At 37.9% G+C, this 25,019-nt stretch overlaps 2 protein-coding genes across 5 annotated transcripts in view; one reads left to right on the top strand and one right to left on the bottom strand.

Annotated features, from left to right (window-relative positions):
* Positions 1 to 3,343, bottom strand: part of knstrn (kinetochore localized astrin (SPAG5) binding protein) — a 4,917-nt gene extending 1,574 nt beyond the window's left edge. The window contains exons 1-7 of one of the 4 annotated variants that reach the window (XM_020603981.1): positions 3,246 to 3,343; positions 2,820 to 2,876; positions 2,580 to 2,715; positions 1,931 to 1,960; positions 1,756 to 1,855; positions 1,472 to 1,586; positions 225 to 286 (exon numbers count right to left, since the gene is read on the bottom strand). In XM_020603981.1, coding sequence (XP_020459637.1) covers positions 225 to 286; positions 1,472 to 1,586; positions 1,756 to 1,855; positions 1,931 to 1,960; positions 2,580 to 2,715; positions 2,820 to 2,853 — 477 coding nt within the window. In that variant the 5' untranslated portion in view covers positions 2,854 to 2,876; positions 3,246 to 3,343. Of the gene's footprint in view, positions 1 to 224; positions 287 to 1,471; positions 1,587 to 1,755; positions 1,856 to 1,930; positions 1,961 to 2,579; positions 2,716 to 2,819; positions 2,894 to 3,245 lie in introns of all 4 variants that reach the window. The other 3 variants (XM_020603983.1, XM_020603982.1, XM_020603984.1) reach the window with 3 other exon arrangements.
* Positions 3,344 to 3,572: 229 nt separating this feature from the next.
* knl1 (kinetochore scaffold 1) lies at positions 3,573 to 23,099 on the top strand. The gene is made up of 34 exons (XM_020603980.1): positions 3,573 to 3,734; positions 5,110 to 5,144; positions 5,385 to 5,421; positions 5,532 to 5,579; positions 5,722 to 5,804; positions 5,895 to 5,950; positions 6,029 to 6,050; positions 6,177 to 6,217; positions 6,324 to 6,376; positions 6,506 to 7,280; positions 7,515 to 7,533; positions 7,672 to 7,715; positions 7,829 to 7,875; positions 8,136 to 8,450; positions 8,604 to 8,682; positions 9,289 to 9,341; positions 9,548 to 10,494; positions 10,590 to 13,236; positions 13,331 to 13,439; positions 13,541 to 13,599; positions 13,691 to 13,789; positions 13,880 to 13,995; positions 14,276 to 14,366; positions 17,291 to 17,407; positions 17,486 to 17,573; positions 17,732 to 17,794; positions 17,874 to 17,913; positions 17,993 to 18,097; positions 18,396 to 18,496; positions 19,195 to 19,260; positions 19,835 to 19,944; positions 20,206 to 20,327; positions 21,073 to 21,198; positions 22,215 to 23,099. The coding sequence occupies exons 2-34, from the start codon at positions 5,116 to 5,118 to the stop codon at positions 22,309 to 22,311; spliced, it is 6,804 nt and encodes a 2,267-aa protein (XP_020459636.1). The 5' UTR covers positions 3,573 to 3,734; positions 5,110 to 5,115; the 3' UTR covers positions 22,312 to 23,099.
* Positions 23,100 to 25,019: the final 1,920 nt, after the last annotated feature.

Here is a 25,019-nt window from a genome sequence, read left to right as displayed (position 1 = left end):
ACTAAGCATCATCAAGAGAAATTTCTATTTTTTTGGTTGTATATGGTAATTGGTTTGGTTGTTTTGTGTTACATGTTGATTTCTTTTTTTTTCTTTTTCTCTCTTTTATTACATGCTTGGAATAAATAAATAAATAAATTAAATAAATTAAATTTTAAGTTTGACAAAGTTAAATAAACTGTAACTATACATCATAAAAGTAAACTCAAATAAAATATATGTACCATAGCTGCTTTCCTTTGATCTTCATTTTGTTGTGCAGCTTCTCCAACCTCTCCTCCTAAAACTAAGAATAAAAAAAACAAAAACAATGTTCATTTCTAACAAAATATCTGTGCAGATTCTCAGTCATCCAGGTCATAGTAAACCGCAACCAAAATAACCTTGGAAATCAACTGGACTTGGATTTCTAGATCGAAGACGTTTCACCTCTCATCCAAGAGGCTTCATCAGTTCTGACTGACTGGTGTTAAGTCGGAGATATTTATCCCCCTCGGTGTGGTTTCAGTCCTTAGAAGGCCAACAATGTCCATTAACGACTGAGTCGTTACAGCCCAGCCCAGTATCAATGAGGGTCGTTACCTGTCTTTGGATCCTCCCCTGTCAACCGACGCCTATTGTCCTGGTGGGCATGTTTGGGCAAAGATCTCAGAACCGGGTTGTAGATGGAAGACAAGTTGTGTCTTAGTCCACCACCCCTATTAAGAGAGGGGTGTTCTATTTTTACGAAAATAGCTTCCTTAACACCTCTCTCAAACCAGCGATGTTCTCTGGAGAGGATCTGGACTTCACTGTCCTCAAAAGAGTGTCCTTTCTCCTTCTGGTGGAGGTGGACTGCTGACTCTGGTCCACTGGAGTTGGCCCTCCTGTGTTGAGCCATGCGTTTGTGTAGCGGCTGCTTAGTTTCACCAATGTACAAGTCATTGCACTCCTGACTGCACTTAATTGCATACACCACATCACACTGTTTGTGTCTGCACTGCAAAAAGTCAGCTCTCAAAAACAAGAAAAAAAAGTAATAAAATGAGGTAAATTTGACTTAAAATAAGCAAAATTATCTGCCAACAGAACAGGAAAATTTCACTTGCTAAGATTTTTAAAACAAGTAAACATATCTAGTCTCAAAGAACCCACAGATGTCTTAACACTAGTGCAGCCAGACTGAAAACAAGTACATTTATCTAAATACTAAGAAAAGATTTAAGAATTATTTTCTCAGAGTCATCCCTGGCATCCTCACGAGTGAAATTGATGTTGTCATCCACCGAGTTGATATGCTTGGTGAAAGCTTCTACCTCCTGGGTCCTGATTTTAACCCATGTGTCATCCACGTAGCGGAACCAATGGCTGGGAGCGGTGCCAGCGAAGGAAGCCAGGGCTTTCTTCTCAAATTCTTTTGGTTGCCATTTCTAACAAGCAACAACTGGAATTAAGCTGACAAAACACATTTTGAAATTTGGGATGTTTTCACCTGGGTCTATTTTCGCAGCAACTAGGAGAACATGACAGTTCCTCAGATTTTTCTGTGCCTCTGCATTCTCTTTTTCAAGGTCCCTGAACTGCAGCTCCATCTCAGCTACTCTTTCCTGCAATATAACAAACAAAGAAACACAGTATAGCATAGAGCTGAAAAAAGAAATACCAGAGGATTGCAACTAACAGGCAGGTGACATATTCTAAAAAAAACACTTGAGTATAAATACAGGTAGTTATGTTACAATCACAGAAGTACTTCATCAGAGTTGCTTTCTGCACCTGTGTCTCTGTGAGGTTTTTCTGCAGCTCCTCATTGGCAGCCATCAAATACTGATTTTGCTCTTTGAGCTCTGCCTGTTGCCCATACCTGGTTGACACGCTATAGAAACATGCATCATAAACTTGTGAAATCAAAATTCCATGTTTGGAATATGCAACACAGTGCCTGTCTTACCCTTTGTGAACTTTAGGACCTTTATTTTTTCTGAAAGACAAAAGTGAAAATTTTGATTTTTCAGTAGCTGTGAAGCAAACATAGAGTCTGGCAGGTATCAGGCATTTGTTTATGATCATTTACACCATAGAACACCAGAGAGACTGGAGAGGTTTTGAAGATCAGATGGGAGGTTGGGAGATTCTGATGCAGGTGGCATCAAGATCCTCTTGATGGGACGAAGCACTCAATTTATATCATAAGTTTTATGTTGACTCATTCACCTTTCTCAAGAAGTTTTAAAGGCTGAAAGCTTTGATTTGTCTCTTCCTGACAGGAGAAGTTTCCCCATAGATTTTGTCTACAAGTGGCAAAGTGTTGTGTATTACAGCCGTCTGATAAGTTAACCTGGTCTAATAAATTCTTACTGTTGGCAGAATAAGGGTTTATTTGACCAAATCATTATACAGTATATAATTACAACCAGATTTGCCAGTTTTTGGTTTTGTGGTGTAATGTGTTGTGTGGGTTAAAATACTGTGTACTGTACTGCTCCTTGGACTACACGCCGAGAACAAATACGTTTGTTTTAGGGAGGTGTGTGCATTTTTCAACATACTGAGTGGGCTCCTATGCTGTTCTTGTAAGTCATACAATATGTTTTTCTTACCTTGGTACATTTTCTTTTTGAGTTCTCAGGATGCCATCAGATTTTTGGGCAGCATTTACTGTTGCAGAAACAGTTGCTGTGTCTTTGGATTCAGGTTTATGACTTGTTTTCTTTGTTTCTGCAGGTAAGTGCACTACTGGAGAAGAGAGAATATTGTTACAACATATAGCAGCTTTGTTTGACTCTATAAAATTAAAATACATATCAATTTAAGTGCAAAAAACAGCCAAATCTGCTCACCTCTTGGTATTTTTGAAGATATTGCTCTATCCATAATGGACACAATGACAAACGCACCTGTATTAACAAATAATCTGATGAGTGAACGTTAAATATGTTTAGTGTTTCCTGGACATCTTTAGTGACTCAGCTATCATTTTACAAAGTTATCTGACTTAAATCGGGTTCTGCTTACAATTATTCTAAAAATTATATAACTATGTCATGAATGCCAAGCCCTATAGATTTTCTATTATAAGCACCGTAAAAATGTCAGATTCTGAATGGGGTTTGGTTTGATTTTCTCAAATACTGAGTGAATGAATTAACGTAAACAAGTAATATAACAAGCTTCAAGTCAGATTAGCGTAGGTGCAAGTTAAACATTCGACGTAACTCAAACGTATTACTATGTATGAGATGTTTCAGTAACACAGCATTACCTACCTTTATGGATACCTTATATGTTACAATCGAACACAGTCAAAACTGATCAACACGATTTTTCTTTTTTTAAAGAAAAAAAACATCCCGCCTTCTGTAGCCATTTCCGGCCTATTTACGTTTTTCCTGGGGGGAAAAAAATAAAATTACTTTTTGCAATTTCTGAATTCACAAGGTTTGTTTTTTCTTAATTTGAGCTAAATGTTATATATTAGTATGAACAATATTTTGTTGAGTGAACTTCGCTGAAATAAGCAGAGGAATCGGGAAAGTAAACAAAGTACCACGGTTAGACTGCACTGCGCACGCGCGGAGGCGGCTAAATTCAAAACCCAAGACGTTAGCATAGAGGCTCGTTGACGTTAGATTCATTTCGCAGGTTCGCACATCGACCCAGCTAAAATAAATGACATGAAAACGGTTTTAAGTTAGTTAACAGGTGACAAGGCCGTTCTCGTCTGTTGTGAAGAGTTATTGCACAACAATTCCAAGGTGTTGTATGTTTCTTTTCGTCTCCTGTTGTGTTCTAAATCATAATGTGAGTGGTGTACGTTAAGCTAACACGACCGATAGCTAGCGTTAACCAAATAAGGAGGCTTTATATAATGCAAGGTTTAATTTTTCCTAGCGAGATCAGTAATAATGTTGTTTCTGAAAGTACAATGGGTAGCGTGTCTGCTCACCCAAATCTTTAGAAAGTCTTGCTTTGTTTTCTTGTACGTATCAACACAAGGGGAATAGAGAGCACAACTTTCGGCCTTGACTTATTCAGTGTGGAAAGTCGTTTAGCTTTGAATGTGGACTTTGGCTTAATCCACCCCATATTCACATTTTAATTCTGTCATATTCTGACTTTGGTTGAGTATGTTTCATACCTTAAAGTTGTAAATAAATAACTGACTGAATAAATAAATCTGTAGAAAGTGCTAACTCGTTAATGAGTGTGTAGTTTTGTCTTAAAGTTCATATCCAGCTAACCTTTTACTAATATACCCATCAATTCAACTCCGTGTCGATTACATCAATTTTTGTGCAAATGTGTCACGGAATAGATTAACACAACAATCTTAATGATAAAACACTCATCAACATCATATAATTTATAGCCTGTGTATTCAGACCCTTATTTCCCCTATGTCACTGAAGCACAGTTACCTAGCTAATATCACAGACTGCCAGGCACATTTATAGTGCATTGTCTTACAGTAGAGGAAACTATTTTTGTTTTTTTACACTAACCAAACTTACCACAGCTTCTGGAGAACAGTTTTTGTTAACCTGAGACACTTGTTTGCTAAAGTGCTGCACATCTGTTATTCCACCACATAAATTATATTTCTTGTTATTCATTTAGTGCTGTAGAGATGGGCATTCGTACAGAATGCCAGTGAAAAATCAAGAACATTTTGCATATACACTATCAGATATTGTGCAAAAGGTTTATGCACTAAAAGTATGGTGATGACACTTTCTAAAATAATAGTTCTTACTTTTATTTATCAGTTATCCTCATACAGTACAGTTGTGCACAGTTTTCCAAGGTGTTTGGTGGGTAGGTGGTTGTAAGCATTTGAAGAACTTGCCAGTTCTGTAGATTTAGGCTGCCTTCCGATTCTTCATGTAATCCCAGACTGACTCCACGATGTTGAGAACAATGTTCAATGGGGGCCATACATTCTATTTTTTTTTTTTTTTTTTTTTTGTAAAGAAAGTTCTCTATGACACACCTTTTTCATGGTATTACATAATTGATAAGAATCTAAAATACCTAAAACATTTTTCACAGTATTGGAGGTTTCTGAAAAGGCCACATCTTATTAACTTGTTGTATTTTACTTGAATAAAGCCCTTTTTTCATATTTTACAGTTAAAGATGGAGCCCCAGGAACCTGCAAGGAATGAGTGAGTGAAAATTCTGTTATTAATAGAAATCAGTCAGAATCAGCTTTATTTGCCAAGTATTTTAAACATACAAGGAATTTATTATGGTTTGTGCCTGAACCTCAATGCACCAGTCTACACTTTACCTAAAGGCCATTAATAACACCTTGTATTAACATTTGCCTTATGATATGACTGTATTCACATTGTACACATTAATAAACACCTTGGATATCAGCTGAATACTGTTTTGTATCACAGTGACGGAAGTGGATTCTCCAAGCGGCGCATCTCTTCAGTCAGTGCTACAAATTATTTTATAGACAAAAGGGTTATACATGTATACTTTTTACTTCTTCACAAACAAATCAAAGACAAATCATGTTTTCTGCCACTGATCCTTTTCAGATTTTAAAAGCACCAAGGAAATCAGTTGTAGAGCAACAGGAAAATAAGGTAAATAGATTTCTTGATTTTAGATTTTTACCTTACAGATGTAATAGGGATTTTGAGGTATCACTACTCATCTCCACAGGAATGAAAGAATCAAATGGAGTGGGAAAAATTTAATTTATGATTTTATATCTCATTAATCAAGGTGGAATACCCCAAACCTGTGGAAAAAAGGAGTTCAAGAAGAGTCAGTTTTGCTCCTGCCAATGATGTTCTTCTGTTTTCAGAGTGAGACACTAGTTAAATGAAATTTATTTTGTTCCCAATTTTCCACAAAGGCTCATATTTTAACCCAATCGATACTTTGTTTTTTTACAGGGATGTGAAAAATGCCTCTCCTGCCCGAAGTCCTTTAGAAGAGTTAATAGCAGCATGTATGTAATGTAGTATAACGAATAAGTATTTAATGTAAAAAATCTAAGCAGCTTTATAATATATGTCCTATTCCACAGCAGCGACAACCTCACAAAACAGGTAAGGTAACTTGATCCTTCAAGCTCTGCCAGTTCAGTTTTACTTCTTATATATGATCTTAAATTTACCTTCAAATATGTTTGTCTTAACAACAGAAACATTAATATATTGTGTATATTTTTTAAGTTTCCAGATGGCAGTCGCTGGTGGGAGTCAACAGATCTTTGGTATGACTATACTTTTTTAATAAACCTCAAGCAGTTATTACCTAATCCTTATGTTGTCTTTTACAGTGTAATAGTGTTCTTACTAAATTCAAGTATCCAAATTTAGGAATGGAAACCCTTTTGAATGCTCCTCTATATGCTTCTCAACAAAGGGAAAAGGTGAGCTTAAAGTTACTCTGCTGTTTAACAAGCTATATTATATTGTTATAATTCCTTTAGAAATGCTCATTTGAGATTTTATTTGAAACTTACTGAGTATTCATTGACAAAGCTACTTGCCTTCACCAGGTCAACTTCAATATTGGGGAAGACTGTGGGGAGAAAACTGTGATGTTTTCTGCTGATGATGTATTCCTGGACCTGACCCACAGTCACACTATAAACATCGCCACTGATGCAGAATTACTTGCAGATATTCCCCACCAAAACGATGATGTTTTACCCACTGATGGAGAGAAACTGATGTTCACTGCAGATAACAGATCCATGGATGTGACTCGAAGTCATACTGTGAACATGACAAGTGGGTCAGTATTATTGCCCACTGGCAGAAAAATGGACATAAGTGTTGAAAAGAAAAATGTGTCCTCATTACTGCCTTGTTTGGATCCTGAATTTGCAAACTTTATTGCAAGTCTCTCTAAACCATGTGACCCCAGCATTAATCTTATGGTCACAAAGGTGACACCTGCATGCTCTGAGGAAACAAACAGCTCCCTGGCCCCGGTTAAAACAAAGAGGCCTGATGTGGACAAAGAAAATCAGGTTCCAACTTTTATAATGAGGAAGTCACTAAATAGATCCAGGAAGACTGGAGACTCATCTTATGGAAGTGCACTCTGCTCTGATGATGGCGTGAGCAAAGATGTGACTGAAGCTCAGACAGGCCACATTCTGGGATCCACTGATGATGATGATTATGATGATGATGATCCTTTTCAGTGTCTCTTTCCCACACAAGAAATGTACTCCCAATATGGCAAAAGAGTATCACAGACAGCAGAGATGTTGAAGGCCAAACAGCAACAGTGCAGTAAAACCCTGGTGTCATCTGACCACAAAGGTGAGTTTCTATTAATTTAATCACTGATTAGTAGGTGATTAATGATACGTGGTATCAGAAAGCCAGACTTACATGCTTTTTCTGAGATTCTGGTACAATTTCAGAGTGTCCAGCTTTTCTATGTCCAGATTGTCAAATGGAACTGAGCTCACAATTTCAAATGCCTTGTGCTTAATTCTCTTAATCATCATATAAGAATATTTAAATTTTAAATGATGTTTGTTCCCACTGCAGGAGCAACTACTGAGAATAGGTAAGCTTATTTACATTCTCACTTGGTTTATATGTTTGAGGACATTTTAGGTGTCTTTTATTTAAATTCTGACCAACTAAGTCAGTTTTTCATTGGGGAAAAGTGACTCAAGTTTTTATTCTGTTTTCTTGTTTAAAGGGCCCCAAAGCTGATCACTGAAGATGGTTGTCGACAAATGACTGGTAGGCTGAAAATGCACTTTAACTGGCGTTGATTTTTTTCTACTGCATCCATTCCACTTGTAACTGAATACAGTTTACATTGTGTCTTGTTACATTTCCACTTCTGACTTTAGATACAACATACCTGAAGAATCCTGTACATGCATCTCAAAGACACAAGGTAAGATATACTTTCTTTTGCTGTCTGAAAGTAATCCTTAATGCCTGACTGACATTAACTGAAACTAATAATCGTATGAAAAGTAAGAAATGTATGTAAAATCATGTGCTAGGTTTTGAATAAGTTCATTTTTAATATGTATGAGTGGCTGTTAACATGCATCAGTGTAGCTTTTAAAATGCTGTTTTTTTAATGTTCATTAAAGATTAGCTGTGAAAGTAAATGTTAGTGATAGTAACAAAGTGCCTTTTCTTCTCCAGGACAACTTTGATGAATGCAGTGAGAGAACAGTCATGTTCACAGCAGATAATGAGTTTATGGACCAGACTCGGAGTCACACTGTAACCATTGCCAGTGGGATATTATCTCCTCAGCCCATATCAGCAGATGGCTTGGATCCAGAATTTAAAAACTTCTTTGCAAGTCTGTCTAATCCATGTGACTGTAGTGGTAATCCCATGATTTCCAAAATGGGACCCACTACTTCAGGATCCTCTAAAGATAGCACAAACATGATCAGCTCCTTGTGCCAGCTTAAAACAGCACAGGCTGACAAGAATAAAGAAAATCAGCTGGTAAATTCAACCAGAAGCTTTGGACAGTCATTCAGCACAAGTGCAATGTGTTCAGAAAACGATGAGAGCATGGACATGACTGAAGCTCACACAGGACACATCAGAGGATGCACTGGTTCAGTTGATCCCTTTCAGTTTCTTTTACCCACACAGGTCAATGAGTGTCTGAAGAAAGCAGAGATGATTTCAGGACAGAAGAACAGTGAACCACTCAGGTCATCTAATCATAAAGGTATGGAAATTACTAGTATTTAACTTTATATGACTCAAATGAATTGATGACCAAAATGAGGCCACAGGCCAGAAATGTAACACTGAACAAAAATAGAGATGCACCAGCAAATTTCTTGGCCGATTCTGGGTTTAGACTTGCCAATTCGGATTTTGGCTGATTTCTTTCTAAGAGCTGCAGCTCACAGCATACATGAACATTTTTGTAGCTTTTTTTTAAATGAAAAATTAACTTGTAATAAAGTATTAATTAAACTGATTGAAACACAAGAATATCTGTTACATCAATCCCACTGAACTGTTCATTTTAAGGTGTGTGTAATTTTTATTTGCTGTTTTACCACTGGTACACTGATTATATCCATACACTGTACATATTACATGTATATCATGTGTAGCCAGTAATTCTCTGTGTTATTTTGGTAATGTGAACTGCAATATATGGATTTTAAAACCTATATTTTATAACTTTTATTTACTTTGGGCCCATATCAACAACATCATCATCAGTATCATATTTCAGTTTATTAATTTTTAAATGGAGAATTCTGGGGCTGATGGTTTTTGCTAATTTTATTTTAATATTATACCCCAATCTCCATGTTAGGTACAGAAACCTCATTGAAACCATCTTTAAAGACAAAGATGCAAAGACATCAGGTGAGTGTAACTGTCTTGAAATAAGCACATTTTGCAGAAATCACTGATTTGTTTCTGCCTTTAGAAAATGGCAGTATACTTCTCTATGGTGGCTCTGAAATAATACATGTTTTAATAATAGATCAGTAATGGTGATTTAAAATGTCTTATCAAGATGTATGTTTTCTCTGACTGTACCCTTAGCATTTTTTCTCTCTCTCCCACAGGCCAAGTTTGACACCGCAAATGACTACAGACAGAAAACAGATGATGCTTGTATGAATGTGACACAAAGTTACACTGCAAACATTGCCGCTGATTTTGGACTACAAGCGCACCACAATGTGGACCTTTTATCCACATGTGGGGAGACAACAGTGATGTTCACTGCAGATGCTACAGACATGGATATGACCCAGTGCCTCACTGTAAATATTGCCAGTAATTTAGTATCAGATTCAGTTGTTCCTGTGAAGAAACAGGAAGGTCTGCCTAGAAACAGATCTTCATCAGCACACAGTTTGAATCCAGGATTCAGTAACTTCCTTACAAGTCTGTCGAACCTAAGTGACCCCAGTGTTGATTCTGTGATCACAAGAGTGACACCTCCAACTGTGCCATCCTCTAACACTGGAGACTCTTCTAATGGAAGTGCAAAGTACCCTGAAGGTGATGTAAGAATAGATATGACTGAACCTCAGACAGGTCGGATTTTAGGAATGACAGGTACAGATGATCCTCTTCAGTGTCATTTTCCCATGAAAGACAAGTACCCACAAAGTAATAATTTGGAAAGAGCAGAGATGACTTCTCAACAGCTTAGCTGGGAAGCATTGGGCTCATCAAACCGGGAAGGTAAGGAAATACCAAACCAAAGTCACTCTGTTAACACTGGTGCTGTTTTCAAACCCCAGTCACGCCAAAATGTGGACTTATTGCCTACATGTGGAGAGAAAACTGTGAGGTTCTTTGCAAATGATGAAGCTATGGATATAACACAAAGTCACACTGTCAGCATTGCCACTGCTTGTGAACCGCAGTTACAGCAAAATCTAGATGTACCTACATGCAGCGAGAGAACAGTGAGATTCTCTACAAATTATGCAATTATGGATATGACACAAAGTCATACTGTCAACATTGCAGCTGGTTTTAAGCCCCAGTCATGCCAAAAACGTTGAAGTTCTCTACAAATGATGCAACCATGGATATAACGCAAAGTCACACTGTCAACATTGCCACTGCTTTTGATCCACAGTCACAGCAAAATCTAGACTTACCTACGTGCAGAGAGAAAACGTTGAAGTTCTCTACAAATGATGCAACCATGGATATAACGCAAAGTCACACTGTCAACATTGCCACTGCTTTTGATCCACAGTCACAGCAAAATCTAGACTTACCTACGTGCAGAGAGAAAACGTTGAAGTTCTCTACAAATGATGCAACCATGGATATAACGCAAAGTCACACTGTCAACATTGCCACTGCTTTTGATCCACAGTCACAGCAAAATCTAGACTTACCTACGTGCAGAGAGAAAACGTTGAAGTTCTCTACAAATGATGCAACCATGGATATAACGCAAAGTCACACTGTCAACATTGCCACTGCTTTTGATCCACAGTCGCAGCAAAATCTAGACGTACCTACATGCAGAGAGAAAACGTTGAAGTTCTCTACAAATGATGCAACCATGGATATAACGCAAAGTCACACTGTCAACATTGCCACTGCTTTTGATCCACAGTCGCAGCAAAATCTAGACGTACCTACATGCAGAGAGAAAACGTTGAAGTTCTCTACAAATGATGCAACCATGGATATAACGCAAAGTCACACTGTCAACATTGCCACTGCTTTTGATCCACAGTCGCAGCAAAATCTAGACGTACCTACATGCAGAGAGAAAACGTTGAAGTTCTCTACAAATGATGCAACCATGGATATAACGCGAAGTCACACTGTCAACATTGCTACTGCTTTTGACCCACAGTCACAGCAAAATCTAGACGTACCTACGTGTGGAGAGAAAATGGTGAAGTTCTCTACAAATGATGCAACCATGGATATAACGCAAAGTCACACTGTCAACATTGCCACTGCTTTTGATCCACAGTCACAGCAAAATCTAGACGTACCTACATGCGGAGAGAAAATGGTGAAGTTCTCTACAAATGATCCAACCATGGATATAACGCAAAGTCACACCGTCAACATTGCTACTGCTTTTGATCCACAGTCACAGCATAATCTAGACTTACCTACGTGCGGAGAGAAAACGTTGAAGTTCTCTACAAATGATGCAACCATGGATATAACGCGAAGTCACACTGTCAACATTGCTACTGCTTGTGAACAGCAATCACAGCGAAATCTAGACTTATTTTCTGCCTGCAAAGACAAAACTGTGCTGTTCACTGCTAATGATGCAACTATGGATGTGACACAAAGTCACACTGTCAATATTGCTACTGCTTTTGAACATCAGTCACACAAAAATGTGGACTTACCTCCATGTGGAGAGAAAACAGTAAGGTTCACTGCAAATGATGCAGCTATGGATATGACCCAGTGCCTCGCTGTAAATATTCCAAGCCATATGGTATCCGATTCAGTTCCTCCATGCCAGTATTTGAACACTGCAACCACCAACAGAAACATGGATTTGCCTTTAACTGTGAGAAGAACAGAAAGTGGTCTACATAGAACTAGATTTTCTTCAGTACATGGTTTGAATTCCGGATTGAAAAACTCCCTCTCTAAAACAAGTGGCCTTGGGACAAATCCTGTTATCACCAAAGCAGTGGCTCTTGCTGAACCATCTGCTCAAGAAGGTGTTGAGGCAAATGACTACATGGAACAGCTTGAAACACAGGGGCCTGATGTGGATGGTGAAACCCTAACTCCAGCTGTTATTCCATGTACCATGGACAATCCACAAAATCAAATTATGACAGACTGTCTAGAGGATGATGTCAATATGGGTGTGACTAAAGCTCACTTGTACCCTGAATCTAACCATATGAAGAAAACAGAGGCAACTTCACAACAGAGCAGTGAAGCACTGGGATCATCCAACCCCGGTGCTGTGGAAACTACAAACCAACCACATTCTTCTGACTCAGATGAACCACGGGCCAGGAAAGAACCCGAACTAAGAAATGAAACCAGTCCACAAAAGATGGAGGGTTCACCCAGACTGGTTGACCAACATGATGACATTTTACATTCACCAAAGTCAAGACGAAAGAGTATAGTCAGTCTCCTGTCAAAAATAAAGCGTTTGAGCCACGTCATAAATACAGCTCCGGATCCTATCGTCATGGACAGCTGCACAGTGCCCTTGCCTCAGTTGGACCATGACTTGGACCAAAACTCAAGAGACAAAACAAAATCTTTGTCTGTAGTGGAGCCTGAACTCAAACTAGGTATGGTGAATGCTGAAGATAAAACACAAGCTCAGTGTCTTACAGACAGAGAACAAACTACAGCTACTCCCTTCAACTTCAAGACTAATCAGCTTATGTCAAGGCTCTCAATGGGAGGCTTTAAACCAAAACTCCCCCAAAGAAGCAAACCTGATGATCAACAGAAGGTGAATTATCTGGGTGAACGTAGAGGGACAATAAAACCAGGTCAACTGAGTAACTTTGACAGTGATGTGAGTGATATTCATGATGAAGAGCTAGGTAGCTATGAAGATGTGTCGGAAACACCAGACACAAGTCCTCAGAAAATTGAAGATCATTCCCAGGAGTTCATCATGGATGAGTCTTTAGAGGAAAATGGTTTTGAAGAGGATTTCACTAGTGCTGCCCGTGGACAAAAGAGACCTTTGCCAGAAGATAAAAGTATTATGGAGGATGAGAAGAGGATGAAGGCATCCATTGTGACCACTGACACTACTGAGATGGTAGGTCAAATATTCCTGCTATACCTTTAATTAGAAAAATCTGTATGAAGTGTTGGATAATTGATGGTAATTTAATGTTTGTTTGTTTTGTCAGGATTTACAGTCTCATGCTGTGGAGTGTGATGCTAACATCATTACAGGTCCAACCATGACTACACATACTGACTGTTCCAGCATCAGGTGTGAAGCAACATTTGAGTCAAGTAAGTCTGCATCGTTTATTCGGCTTGGATTTGCGGACACGATTATGCATATTTTGAAAGATTTTTGTTAATGTTTGTGTGAAAATGTTCTCTTTTTTTAGCATTTAAAAATAGCCTTTTTGAGTCCCAGCTTGAAGATTATGCAACAGATTTACAAAAGGTGTGTTGCTGGCATATTTTACAAAAGTATCAGTGAACCAGTTAAACCTTTAAAGCCAGTTATATAACTGCCTTCAATGTTTTGATTACAGAAGCTTGATGATGGCACCATTACAGTGTCAGAGTTTTTTAAACTCTTCAACATAGACTTTGTCATCCACAATCCTCGACAGAGTGTCCTATCTGGCAGAGTAGGTTCATTCCAATATTCATTTTCCAGAAAGATTTTCTGTTTAAACAGTAATGGCTAAATCAGGTGATGTGACTTCTTTGTTTTGCAGCTTTTGTCAAACACAGATCGAACACTGATGGACTTATTTAAAGACAAGCACATCAGCCATCCTAAACAAATGGTATATGAGGCAGATGTCCAGAACCTCACAAAAAAGGTGGAGGGGTATGTATGGGTCAGATTGTGGAAATATATTTATGAGTAAGATTAAATCATTCTTACGATAATTTGTCGCATTTAACTGTTTAAATTTGTGTTTGGGGGTGAGGGAGTTTGTGAGTTTAAGCCTGAATAATCTGAATGGCCTTCCAACCTGAGAAAACTTTTGTAATGTGCAAAACATCACATTTTTTTGCATTGTGCCAGAAATTACTAAATAAAACTGTTTTTAATAAACATTGATCTCACACCTGAAGCTCAAAAACAGACCTGCTTTTGTCCGTAGGTTGAAGGTGCGAATGCGAGACCTAGACAGACCTCTGAAGATGGTTAACCGACCTTTGTGGGAAGAGATAAGAAATTCTTCAGAGAAAGAGGTATTAGTGAACAGTTCAGTTTTTATATAACAGCAATTTGTTTTACTATTTGTTACACAATGGCAGTGAAAATATTTTTTTGATTCCCCATGAATAACCATTCGTAGATTTTATTTGAACGAATAAGTTTTTGATTGATTGATTGATTGATTTATTCTTTCAAACATGCAGACAGAACAGAACAGAACAATGAACAAATGACAATAACACACATGATTACACATATCCAACCAATACTAATTCAAAATCAGTTTGCTTACACCTAATACATGTTTGAATGGAGTAGGAAGAAGTCAGACTTATCCAGTCCTACCCCATGACATCATATTATACAAAATTTATGCAACATTGGCTGCAAGCAATATCACTACATAGATAAAGCAGATTGTTACTTATTCGTGCATATATCTTGTATAACACATACATTTATATTTATATTTAAACTCCTTAATTCTGGTACTATTTTTCATGTCCACAGTTAAGTTATTCCATAGTTTGACCCCACTTATAGAAATACAAAATCTTTTTTTGGTTGTTCGTATAGCATGAACTTTTAAATTTAAATGTCCCCTTAAGTTATACCCCCCTTCCCTTTCACCAAATAGCTTTTGGATTCCACCAGGCAATAAATTGTTCCTGGCCTTATACATAAACACAGCAGTCTTATATCCCACTAAATCAAAGAATTTTAACAATTTAGACTGTATGAAAACTACATTTGTATGATCCCTATACCCCATCTTGTGCACAACTCTTATCGCTCTCTTCTGTAATATGTACAATGGTTGAAGTGAACTCCTGTATGTATTTCCCCAGTTTTCAACACCATACTCCAAATATGGCAAAATCAATGAACAATACAAAATCCGCAATGCTTTAACGTCCAGCATATGTCTAACCCTTGCCAATATCGATATATTTTTAGCTATTTTATGCTGAACATGTCTAATATGAGATTTCCAGGATAATCTGTCATCAACCATTACCCCCAGAAATTTAATTTCATATACTCGTTCAATGTTGGCACCCCCAATTCTCAATTGAAGTTCATTATGTGGTCTACGGTTCCCAAATACCATATATTTAGTTTTCTCTAAATTCAAAGATAGTAAATTATTATCACACCATTTCTTTATCTTCCCAAATTCCTCTGAAACCCTTACAGAGAGTTGCTGTAAGTTTTCATCTGATGCCCAAATGGTAGTATCATCAGCAAACAAAACCATTTTAACAGTTTCAGAAACCTTACATATATCATTGATGTATAATATAAATAGTTTAGGTCCCAACACAGAACCCTGAGGCACTCCACACACAATGTTCAGCTCACTTGATTGATATTCACCCAACCTCACAAATTGACGCCTCTGTGTCAAATAACTTCTGATCCATTTCCCAACCAATCCTCTGATCCCATATTTCTCCAACTTATCCATTAATAGTTCATGATTAACTGTATCAAAAGCTTTTTTTAGGTCAATAAAAATCCCCATCGTATATTTTTTCTCATCCATAGCACTTGTAATGTCCTCCATCAGGTCAGTAATGGCCAAGGATGTCGATCTTTGTGACCTAAAACCATATTGACAATCAGATAAGATATTATGTTTATCAATAAATGTGTCTAATCTGTTATTAAAGAGTTTTTCCAGAATTTTTGAAAATTGTGACAACAGAGAAATCGGTCTATAGTTTGTGAGGTTGTGTTTATCACCAGATTTATACAGTGGAATAACCTTTGCTATTTTCATATTATTGGGGAACTGCCCAAGTCGAAACGACATATTAAAAATATGGGTTAATGGTTTACATATCCCCTCAATTACCCACTTGACAGTTGTCATTGTGATACCATCACTATCACTAGATGTTTTGTTACCACATTTATTCACTATCTCTATAATTTCCTTTTCAGCTATGGGCTTCAAAAACATAGAACTCATGTTCCTTTCGATTGTATTATTATTTATAATGACGGATGTATCATCTGTACAAATGCCTCCTGCTAAACTAGGACCAACGTTCACAAAGAACCTGTTAAACTTTTCAACTACATCCTCCAATTTATTAACCTGTGTATCATTATCCATAAAATATTGTGGGTAGTTACACCTTCTAGAACTGTTTCTGATCAATTTATTTAATACATTCCAAGTACCTCTGATGTTATTTTTATTATCCTCTAATATTTTAGAGTAATATAGTTTCTTACATCTCCTCAAAATCTCAGTTAATTTGTTCTTATATGTCTTATATTTTTCTTCCGCCTTCTTTGATCGGTCCTTAATGAACTGTTTATATAACACATTCTTCTTTTTGCATGCATTCTGTAATCCCTTGCTCATCCACGGTCTCTCACTGTAATTTCACAAAGAACCTATTAAACTTTTCAACTACATCCTCCATTTTGTTGACCTGTGTATCATTGTCCATAAAATATTGTGGGTAGTTACACTTTCTAGAACTGTTTCTGATCAATTTATTTAATATATTCCAAGTACCTCTGATGTTATTTTTATTATCCTCTAATATTTTAGAGTAATATAGTTTCTTACATCTCCTCAAAATCTCAGTTAATTTGTTCTTATATGTCTTATATTTTTCTTCCGCCTTCTTTGATCGGTCCTTAATGAACTGTTTATATAACACATTCTTCTTTTTGCATGCATTCTGTAATCCCTTGCTCATCCACGGTCTCTCACTGTAATTCTTTTTATTTTTATACCGCATACGAGGACAGTTCCTGTCATATACAGTCTTAAATATGTTTAAAAATTTCTCATATGCCTTATCTAAGTCTTCCTCTCTGTAAACTGGTTCCCAGTGTTGAATCATTTTACATTTATGTGATTCCCTTTGCTGTGTGTAGATGTAGCAATGTGAATATTATCATCTTATTTCTAAAATACTGTTTCAATCCACAGCTTAAACCTTTTGGTGCAAAACTAAAAGAGAGAAATAACCTCTTCAGAAAGATGAGCAAAACTCGGTCACATGAAATGAAGGAAGCCTTGTACTCAAATCTTGTGCAGCCTAACCTGGTAAGTCTAAACAAGAAATACTGAATTACTGAAATAGTGTTTTAATTGTGGAGGGTAATTTGGTTTTCTTCTTTTTAGGAGGTACAACAGAAGTTGAGAGGAACAATTGAGAAAGCAGAAGAGATGAGGAAAACTCTGGATGACTGTATTTGTGAATTAGAAACAGGTGTGGGAGAATCACTCATTGCTGCCCAGTTTACAGTACATCCTTATCTCTGCAGATTGCACTACAGTAAACCAGAGGAGAGGGTGGAGATGTTGCTGCAGCAGAAAGGTGGAGTAAAAGGTGAAACAGCTGTAAAACCTTTTGTTGTCTTCCTTTAGAGCTTGCTGCGGTTGAAGAAAAAGGCACTGAAGACAAACCAAGTCTGAAATCACGTCAGGAAGGTAACTGACTTGTAATTCCAGTTACTTTTTTTATGTGCTTCAACTGACAAAGTAAATATGGATTTTTGTTTTGTAACAGAATTGAAAAACATCACTGAAGCTTTGGCTGATAGCGAAAGGTAAGTTGAAGAGTAAGTAACTTTTTGTGGAAAGTTTGACAGGAATTGTTTCTTATTCTCATTTTTGTTCCCGCCACAGACAAATATCTGAACTGAAAATAGAGAAGAAGAAAAATTCAGATAAACTCTGCAGGCTGAAAGCTGAGACAAGGAGCATGGAGAGCCACCTTGATGTGCTTCATACGTAGGTTTAAGTGCTTTTTCAGTGTTGCCCACATACATCCATACTGTATATTATACCCAGTGTGCTGACCTCAGTAGGACCTATTTATATACAGCTGCTTATACTTGTGCCTTCACACATCTTGAATATTCCTTTTATTTTACCATTTAAGTTGTGTTTTCTGTCTGTTCTCACCTTGATTGAGATAGAGATATTAGACTTTAACTTATTTCTGTCTGTAGTCTTTCACCTATAGCCTTATTTTACTTTTTTTAATACAAAGATATTAAAGTAAATCCCTTTTTGTACCTTTCTTCAGGGTGAATGAATACAAGTTTGGAGGGAAGAGGGATAACTGCACAACGTACACTTTCCTCTATGAGACCATGCATCTACAGGTGGTTTATGAAAACTCCAACGGTAAGATTTTCTTTATTATATACTGTTTTCCTCTGCAGCCAACAGAGTGTATAAGCAAGGAAGCATTTTATTAACAGTAGACATAAGGCCTCTACCTAGTGGACAGCATTAATACTGTTTTTACCTGTGTTTCTATAAGCTAAAAAAAATGTAACCACACCTTGGTCAGGACACAAACCACCCAAACTATTTACAGATGACATATTTACACAAGTCTGTGTTTTAAATATATCATCACCTTGTCAGTATTTAGTCATTTTAATGTTTTTTTTTTTTTTGTTTTTGTTTTTCATAAATCAGTGCTATCAATCACCTTTACGTCTGGGGTTTACGAACATTCAACCAATAGAAAGCTTTAAGAAGGGCTTGTGACTAAATCTCGTATTGCCATTGGATCCTGAAGCTGTAGGCAAAACCTCATATGAGCTTGATTTAGGTAAAGTGTTAATAATATAATGATACACACACGTATGTGACCATATATAAAGACACAATACCAACTTTGACAATGTGATGTTGAATTATTTTAGATACACAGGTTTTTTTTAATTTCCTGAAAAATAATGGTTTGGGAAATACGAGGTTTCTGGCTGACAGCGATGATATACTGGTTGAATGTGTTTGTAGACTTGTGGGTTTTGCAAAGACTGATTTTTTTTATTAAATAAATGTTTTCCTTTTTTAATTTTTTTTTGAAGGAAATGATGCTGATAATGGCCCTGAGCAGAACATATCACACATCACCTTAAAACTTGAACTCGATGGTGAGAAAAATACATAAACTAGTTGTCATGTCTTTTTTTATGGATTAATATGTGTTTGGGTATTGCCTCCTGTGTCAAGTCAAATCAGATTTTATTTATGAATCCCAATATCACAAATTTGAAACAATTGGCTCGACACCAAAACAACATCTGTTGTCCTTAGACTTCCAATCAGATCAGACAGTGTTTGGATCTACACCAACATTAGAGTCCAAGAATTTAAGAATTATCTAATCTCTCTCTCTCTTTCTCTCTCTCTCTCTCTCTCGCTCCGCTCTCTCTCTCTCTCTCTCTCTCTCTCTTCCCCCTCGCTCTCTCTCTCTCTCTCTCTCTCTCTCTTCCCCCTCGCTCTCTCTCTCTCTCTCTCTCTCTCTCTGATATATACGTACAACATAAATACTGATTTTTCTTCATAATCCTTGTACTTTTCCCAGTATGGGTGTGAAAGAGATCTTAAATTCCATTCAAAGTGGTCCAAGAACAGTCTTAAATTTAACTTGATGAAACCTGCAGAGACCTTGTTTTTACTGGTAGTTTGCAAAAACAACTACTGTACATTTTGTTTTCCAACTAGAAGAGAAGTCAAAGTGCCATGCCCGCCTTGTTCACAAGCTGCTCTCTCAGTACACTGAGGGAGAATCTGCCTGGGTGGAAAAGTATCCGACAAGAAGACATATTCCACAGGTATGTCCACATGAAGATACTGTACAAATACGGTCAGGTTTTGGGTTTTGTTGTTGTTGTACAGGCTTTTAAAATGCCGTTGCATCTTATTTATAGCCAGTTGTGTCAATCAGTAGACTCATAAGAGACCTCACGTTACACTGAGGACACCAGTAGCCATTATCTTAGTTTATTTAATTTGACCTTGGTGGAAATAACATTTACAGGGTCCAGTTATATTGAACTTTTCCACTGAGATATTTTCTCTCCTGTTGTATGCAGCTGCTCCACGATGTTGGCCTGGTAGTCAGTTGCTGCCGTCTGCTGGGAGAGGAGTTGCGTTTACTGAAAATGTGGGGAGGTCTAAGACTTGATATCCTCGACATCAGCTGTGTGGACGCTCAGTAAGACATTTTCCTCATAAAAGATAGTTTGTCTGCTTGCAATATTTAGCACATTTTAAAAGTGATTTTACACAAGATATAATCTTAACTGAAGGCAGCTGTAATTTATTTAGGTTTTATTAAGGGTGAGAATTTAAAAATATCTGCATACAGTATATATTTTGATTTAAAGCACCATGATGCTGTACTGGTTCCCAGTCCAAAGCTGACCATTTGGCCTATATTCTGCAATAAAAGAACCACAGAAAATCTGTCTTCATATTGGTGCTGTTGCTGCTCTAATTAACTGCTCAAGGCTAAATAAATAAATAAAACATGCTTGCAGTTTATCTGTTGCCCCATTAGTTAGCCACAAAGCTAGCTAATGCCATGGTTTCTCAGTGGAAGACAATGTATAGAATTAAATGACAATGTCAAATACTGTATATCCTCTCGCATGCTGGTGCAGTTACAGTCGGTGCGTTGGGGTCACGTCTGATTTTCACCAAACATATTATACCTTTTTAAGCACTGTTTCCTTACCTAAATCTTGACCATCACATTTTAAAGCAGCTGCCTAGGATTGGATTAGTGAGATTATTAAGATTATTAGACCAGCTGAAAAACTGGACGTGAACATTAGCCCATTTAGTCAGTTAAATGGCAGCAAAATCTGACACATTTTGTTTAACTAGCTTTCTACTGTGCATTTTAACGGGATTCATACCAAAACATCAGTATATAATATCCTCTTTTGTTCTTCCAGAGTGCAAATTGTCTTCAGCAGCCTCAAGAAATTGTCCAAGTTTGAGGTGGTCTTCTCTGTCAGTTTGATCAACCAACTCTATGTCCTTCAACTTCAGAGCTTTAAAAACATCATCGGAAGCACCACGTAAGTAAAAAATTCATGTGCGAATTACAAATTTAGGACCGTCACTATTTTACTCTTGAAAATGATTTGCCTCTTCTTATGGTTAATGCCTGTCAGCTCAGTCCTGGATTAGTTTGTTTATCTGTGCGACAGACCTCAACGGTCAAAGTGTTTGTCATATGCACAGTTAGGAAACTTGGGACTTTGTCACAAAGCCAAGTCTCTGTGAGAATTGGAGCACAGCATTCTCCTATTTCCCGTTGTGTTGTAATCCTAGCCCTTAGCTCATCCAATTTGTTTTCCAGAGACTGTATGTTAGCTAGGAAGAAGCTGGGTAGTGGCAGTCGGGTAGCGCGAGCTTTTAGCCTAGCATTGAGCCCTCCTCTATTGCCCTGTTTGCGTCTCCATCTCTGGGTCGCTCTCCTGATTTCAGCCTGCTCACTCGTGCCTGGGGGTGATGGTGGTTGTTGTTGCGGGACCTCCATTGTTGTTCAGAATTGATTAAAAACACATCAGGAAAGCACACCACTACACTGAGTAACATTTTGCATTATGAAACACCAGACCCGCCTATGCTGCCCCAAAGGCTCTGAGCGGCCTTAATTTCCTGAAGTTAGGACAAGCCAGAGTCAGTTGTGGATGCACGAGATCTTGCATGAGCTTTGTTTACATTCTGCTAGCTATTCAAGTTCGGGTCTGGAGTTTGCCAACTAAGAAACGTCACCCAGTTTAGCAGTGTGTTTCCCTGATGTGTCTTCAGTCCTTTTTCAACAACTGAGGTTTATCGCACAGACAAATAAGCTCATCCAGAACTGACACACTAATGAACATTAACTGTGAGTTGAGGCAATCATTGTTGGTTTTAGCCTCTGTATGGGCAGTGTTGAAAATACTAATATAGAGAATAACCGGCCTTACCTTTTAATCCACTGTGTTGTGCTAAATTTATATTGTTGATCATTTAAGCCTGCATTACACATTTTTAATGGGCCAGAAACAACAAAAAAATGATATTTGGTATTTATATCTAATTGCAGGATGCAACAGATTGAAGAGATTGTGGCATTGTTCACTCCAGGAAGGAACCTCTTGACCAAGATTGTGAAAAAGATTCATGATAAATTACTCTGTTGAGACAAGGAAACGTCCTATATCAAACTTTGAATGAGCTTGTTGGTGAATAACCTTGATAAATATTGATGTTCAACATGAAAGACTATATTCATTAATTGGTTTTTTTATGCCAATTTGAAAAATGTTCAGGTCAGATTTTGGTTTTTGATGGTTTGTCACTGTGTCCACATAATACATCCACACCTGTTAACAGTTTGCATTATGCAGAAAGTCTTTGTGTTTTGTTATAAATAATTTGGTGTTAGAACATGGATAACATACCACATAAAAAAAACAAAAGGATGGTATCACTAGAATAGAGCAAATAAGATTTGTTCCAACTACAGCCCATGTGTAGTATTCTAATTTATAGCCATTCTTTGATGTGGTACTTTTGACCTTGCCAGTTTTAGAGCATGTAAGTTATGCTTGGTTGTGTTAACCACTGTACATCATTATTTGCCTTAATTTACTTTTTCGTTTATAAGATTAACTCCACTCGTCTTTCTTAAGAGAGTGCAGTGATTTCTGTGCAGTTTCCAGGATCAGCTCCAGATGGTGCTCATGGACTGACCTTACAGTACTTTGTTTTGGCTGTAGAGGACACGATTTTGTTTCTGTTGAAGGGCACTGTGTCAGAGATATGCTTTCAACAAAATGTTGAATATCTCCATCTGTAAATATGTTTCACTTTGTTCATACTGAAATCTCATAAATACAGTTCACTGTTTCTTTAATGTTTACTTTTGACAAAGATTTGTACTTGTTTTTTTAGAGACCTGTAAATTAAATGTATGTTTTCCATGGAGGAGATAGTTTTTTTTTTTTTTAATCATTCTTTGGCCTTTTCTTGGGCCTTTACGTCTTTCTAGTCTCAGCCTTTTCTTAATCGGTGCTGTGGCGATGCCCCCCTACATATACTGTGTTTGTACTGTCATGTCTGAAACAGAGACATGCCCTGACTCCACACAGTTGACTTCAGATGTCACTGTCCTGCACTCATGTCTGTAGTCTCTTCCCCGTGTCCCACTCAGAGCCCATTGCTGTGGATGAGGTCTTCTTACAGGGCATAAGAGGGCGCCTTAATTGGTCCTTCCAGGTAATTACCTCTGATGGCATGTGCTCCCATAGTGATGCAAATGACACCCAGCCACCAACACACACACCCACGTAAAGTCAATATGACCCAAGGCATTGCCACATTCTCTGGTCATTCTTGGAAAAAGACAATAGGTCTGGCTTGTTAAAATAGGCTCTCAGCAGGGAGACAGCAGAGCCACAGCAGCTGTCCCATAGTATCAAGCTGCAGTGGTCCCAGCAGCCTCGGAGGGGCCATGCTGGATCTTATTAGTAGGGAAACACACACACACACACAAAACAATTTAATTTCCCTTAAATTCTGTACTGTTCTGTAATGAGAGGAAATTACACAACATTCAAAACCTGTTCTTTAAATTTAACTATAAAAACTGTAGAAGACAATTCATTCAACTTAAATGTACAATAACTGTTTTTTTTTTGTTTGTTTCTGCAGGAGCAGAACAGTATAGTATTTGGTGTCTACCAGCTGCTGTGAGGACTCTGGCTCTTCAGCTGCAAAATGCTCCACTTCGTTGTATGGTATATAGTGGCTAACTAGGTCTGTCTGCTGTTTGGTGCCATGCAGGTCGTGTATAGTATGTTTATCAGAACTCGTTCTCTGATAACAGCTGCCTGCAGCGTTCGAAAACAACTCCTTAAAGAGTGAGCTGAAGCTCTCTATAACACCCCCTAAAGCAGATTCAGGTGATAATTCATCATTCACATTGTCATGTTGTTATTAAAATATTGATTATAGCAAATAATGAGAGAGCATTGTGGGTGAGGTGCCTATTCACTGGTATAGAAATGAGGGCAAAACAGAAATTGTGACCTTCAAGGGAAGAAAGTCAGAATCCTGGGGCACACAAGCACCAGAGGAACAGAACAGTAACTGTTTTATTTAAGGTCCTTCCTGGAACAGAGGTACAGTTGAAGCTGATGCACAATCATCTATCCATTAGCTATACCACTTATTCCTGAATAGGGTCGCAGCGGGCTGGAGCCAACCCCAGCTGACATTGGGCGAGAGGCAGGGTCCACCCTGGACAGGTCACCAGTCTATCACAGGGCTGACACGTAGACAAACAACCACACACACTCACACTGACTCCTACGGGCGTAACTTAGAGTTGCCACTCAACCAAAGTTGCATGTCTTGGGACTGTGGGAGGAAGCTGGAGCACCCAGAGAGAACCCACACAGGCACAGGGAGAACATGCAAACTCCGCACAGAAAGGCCTCAGGTCAGCCCAGGCTCAGACCTGGAACCTTCTTGCTGTGAGGTGGCAGGTGCCATAATGCACAACCATTTTTTATACAAATATAACATAAACCAGCACTACCGTAACTGATGTTTTTGTTTAAGCAGTAGAACAATTCAGTGCAACACTGATATAGAGTATTATCAGCTTATAAAGTTCATAATTCTCACATTACAAACATCTAAATGTGACTCAAGTCCCACAGTGTGAAAACCAACTGTCTATTTTCATGGACCTTGATAACCGCAGTCTTGTCACTGTCTTTTCTTACTGTCTTCACCACGACGACTCCATCATCTCAGCCACACAACATGTAGATTTCTGTGCTGAGTTATCAAGTGCCCTTTTGACATGTGATGCTATTTTGAGATCCAGGCTGGGGTGGGA

Source organism: Monopterus albus, unplaced genomic scaffold, assembly GCF_001952655.1.
Source record: "Monopterus albus unplaced genomic scaffold, M_albus_1.0 scaffold63.1, whole genome shotgun sequence".
Taxonomy (NCBI): Eukaryota; Metazoa; Chordata; class Actinopteri; order Synbranchiformes; family Synbranchidae; genus Monopterus; species Monopterus albus.
Note: the sequence above shows the minus strand (reverse complement) of the source record. Positions and strands in the feature narration are given on the sequence as shown.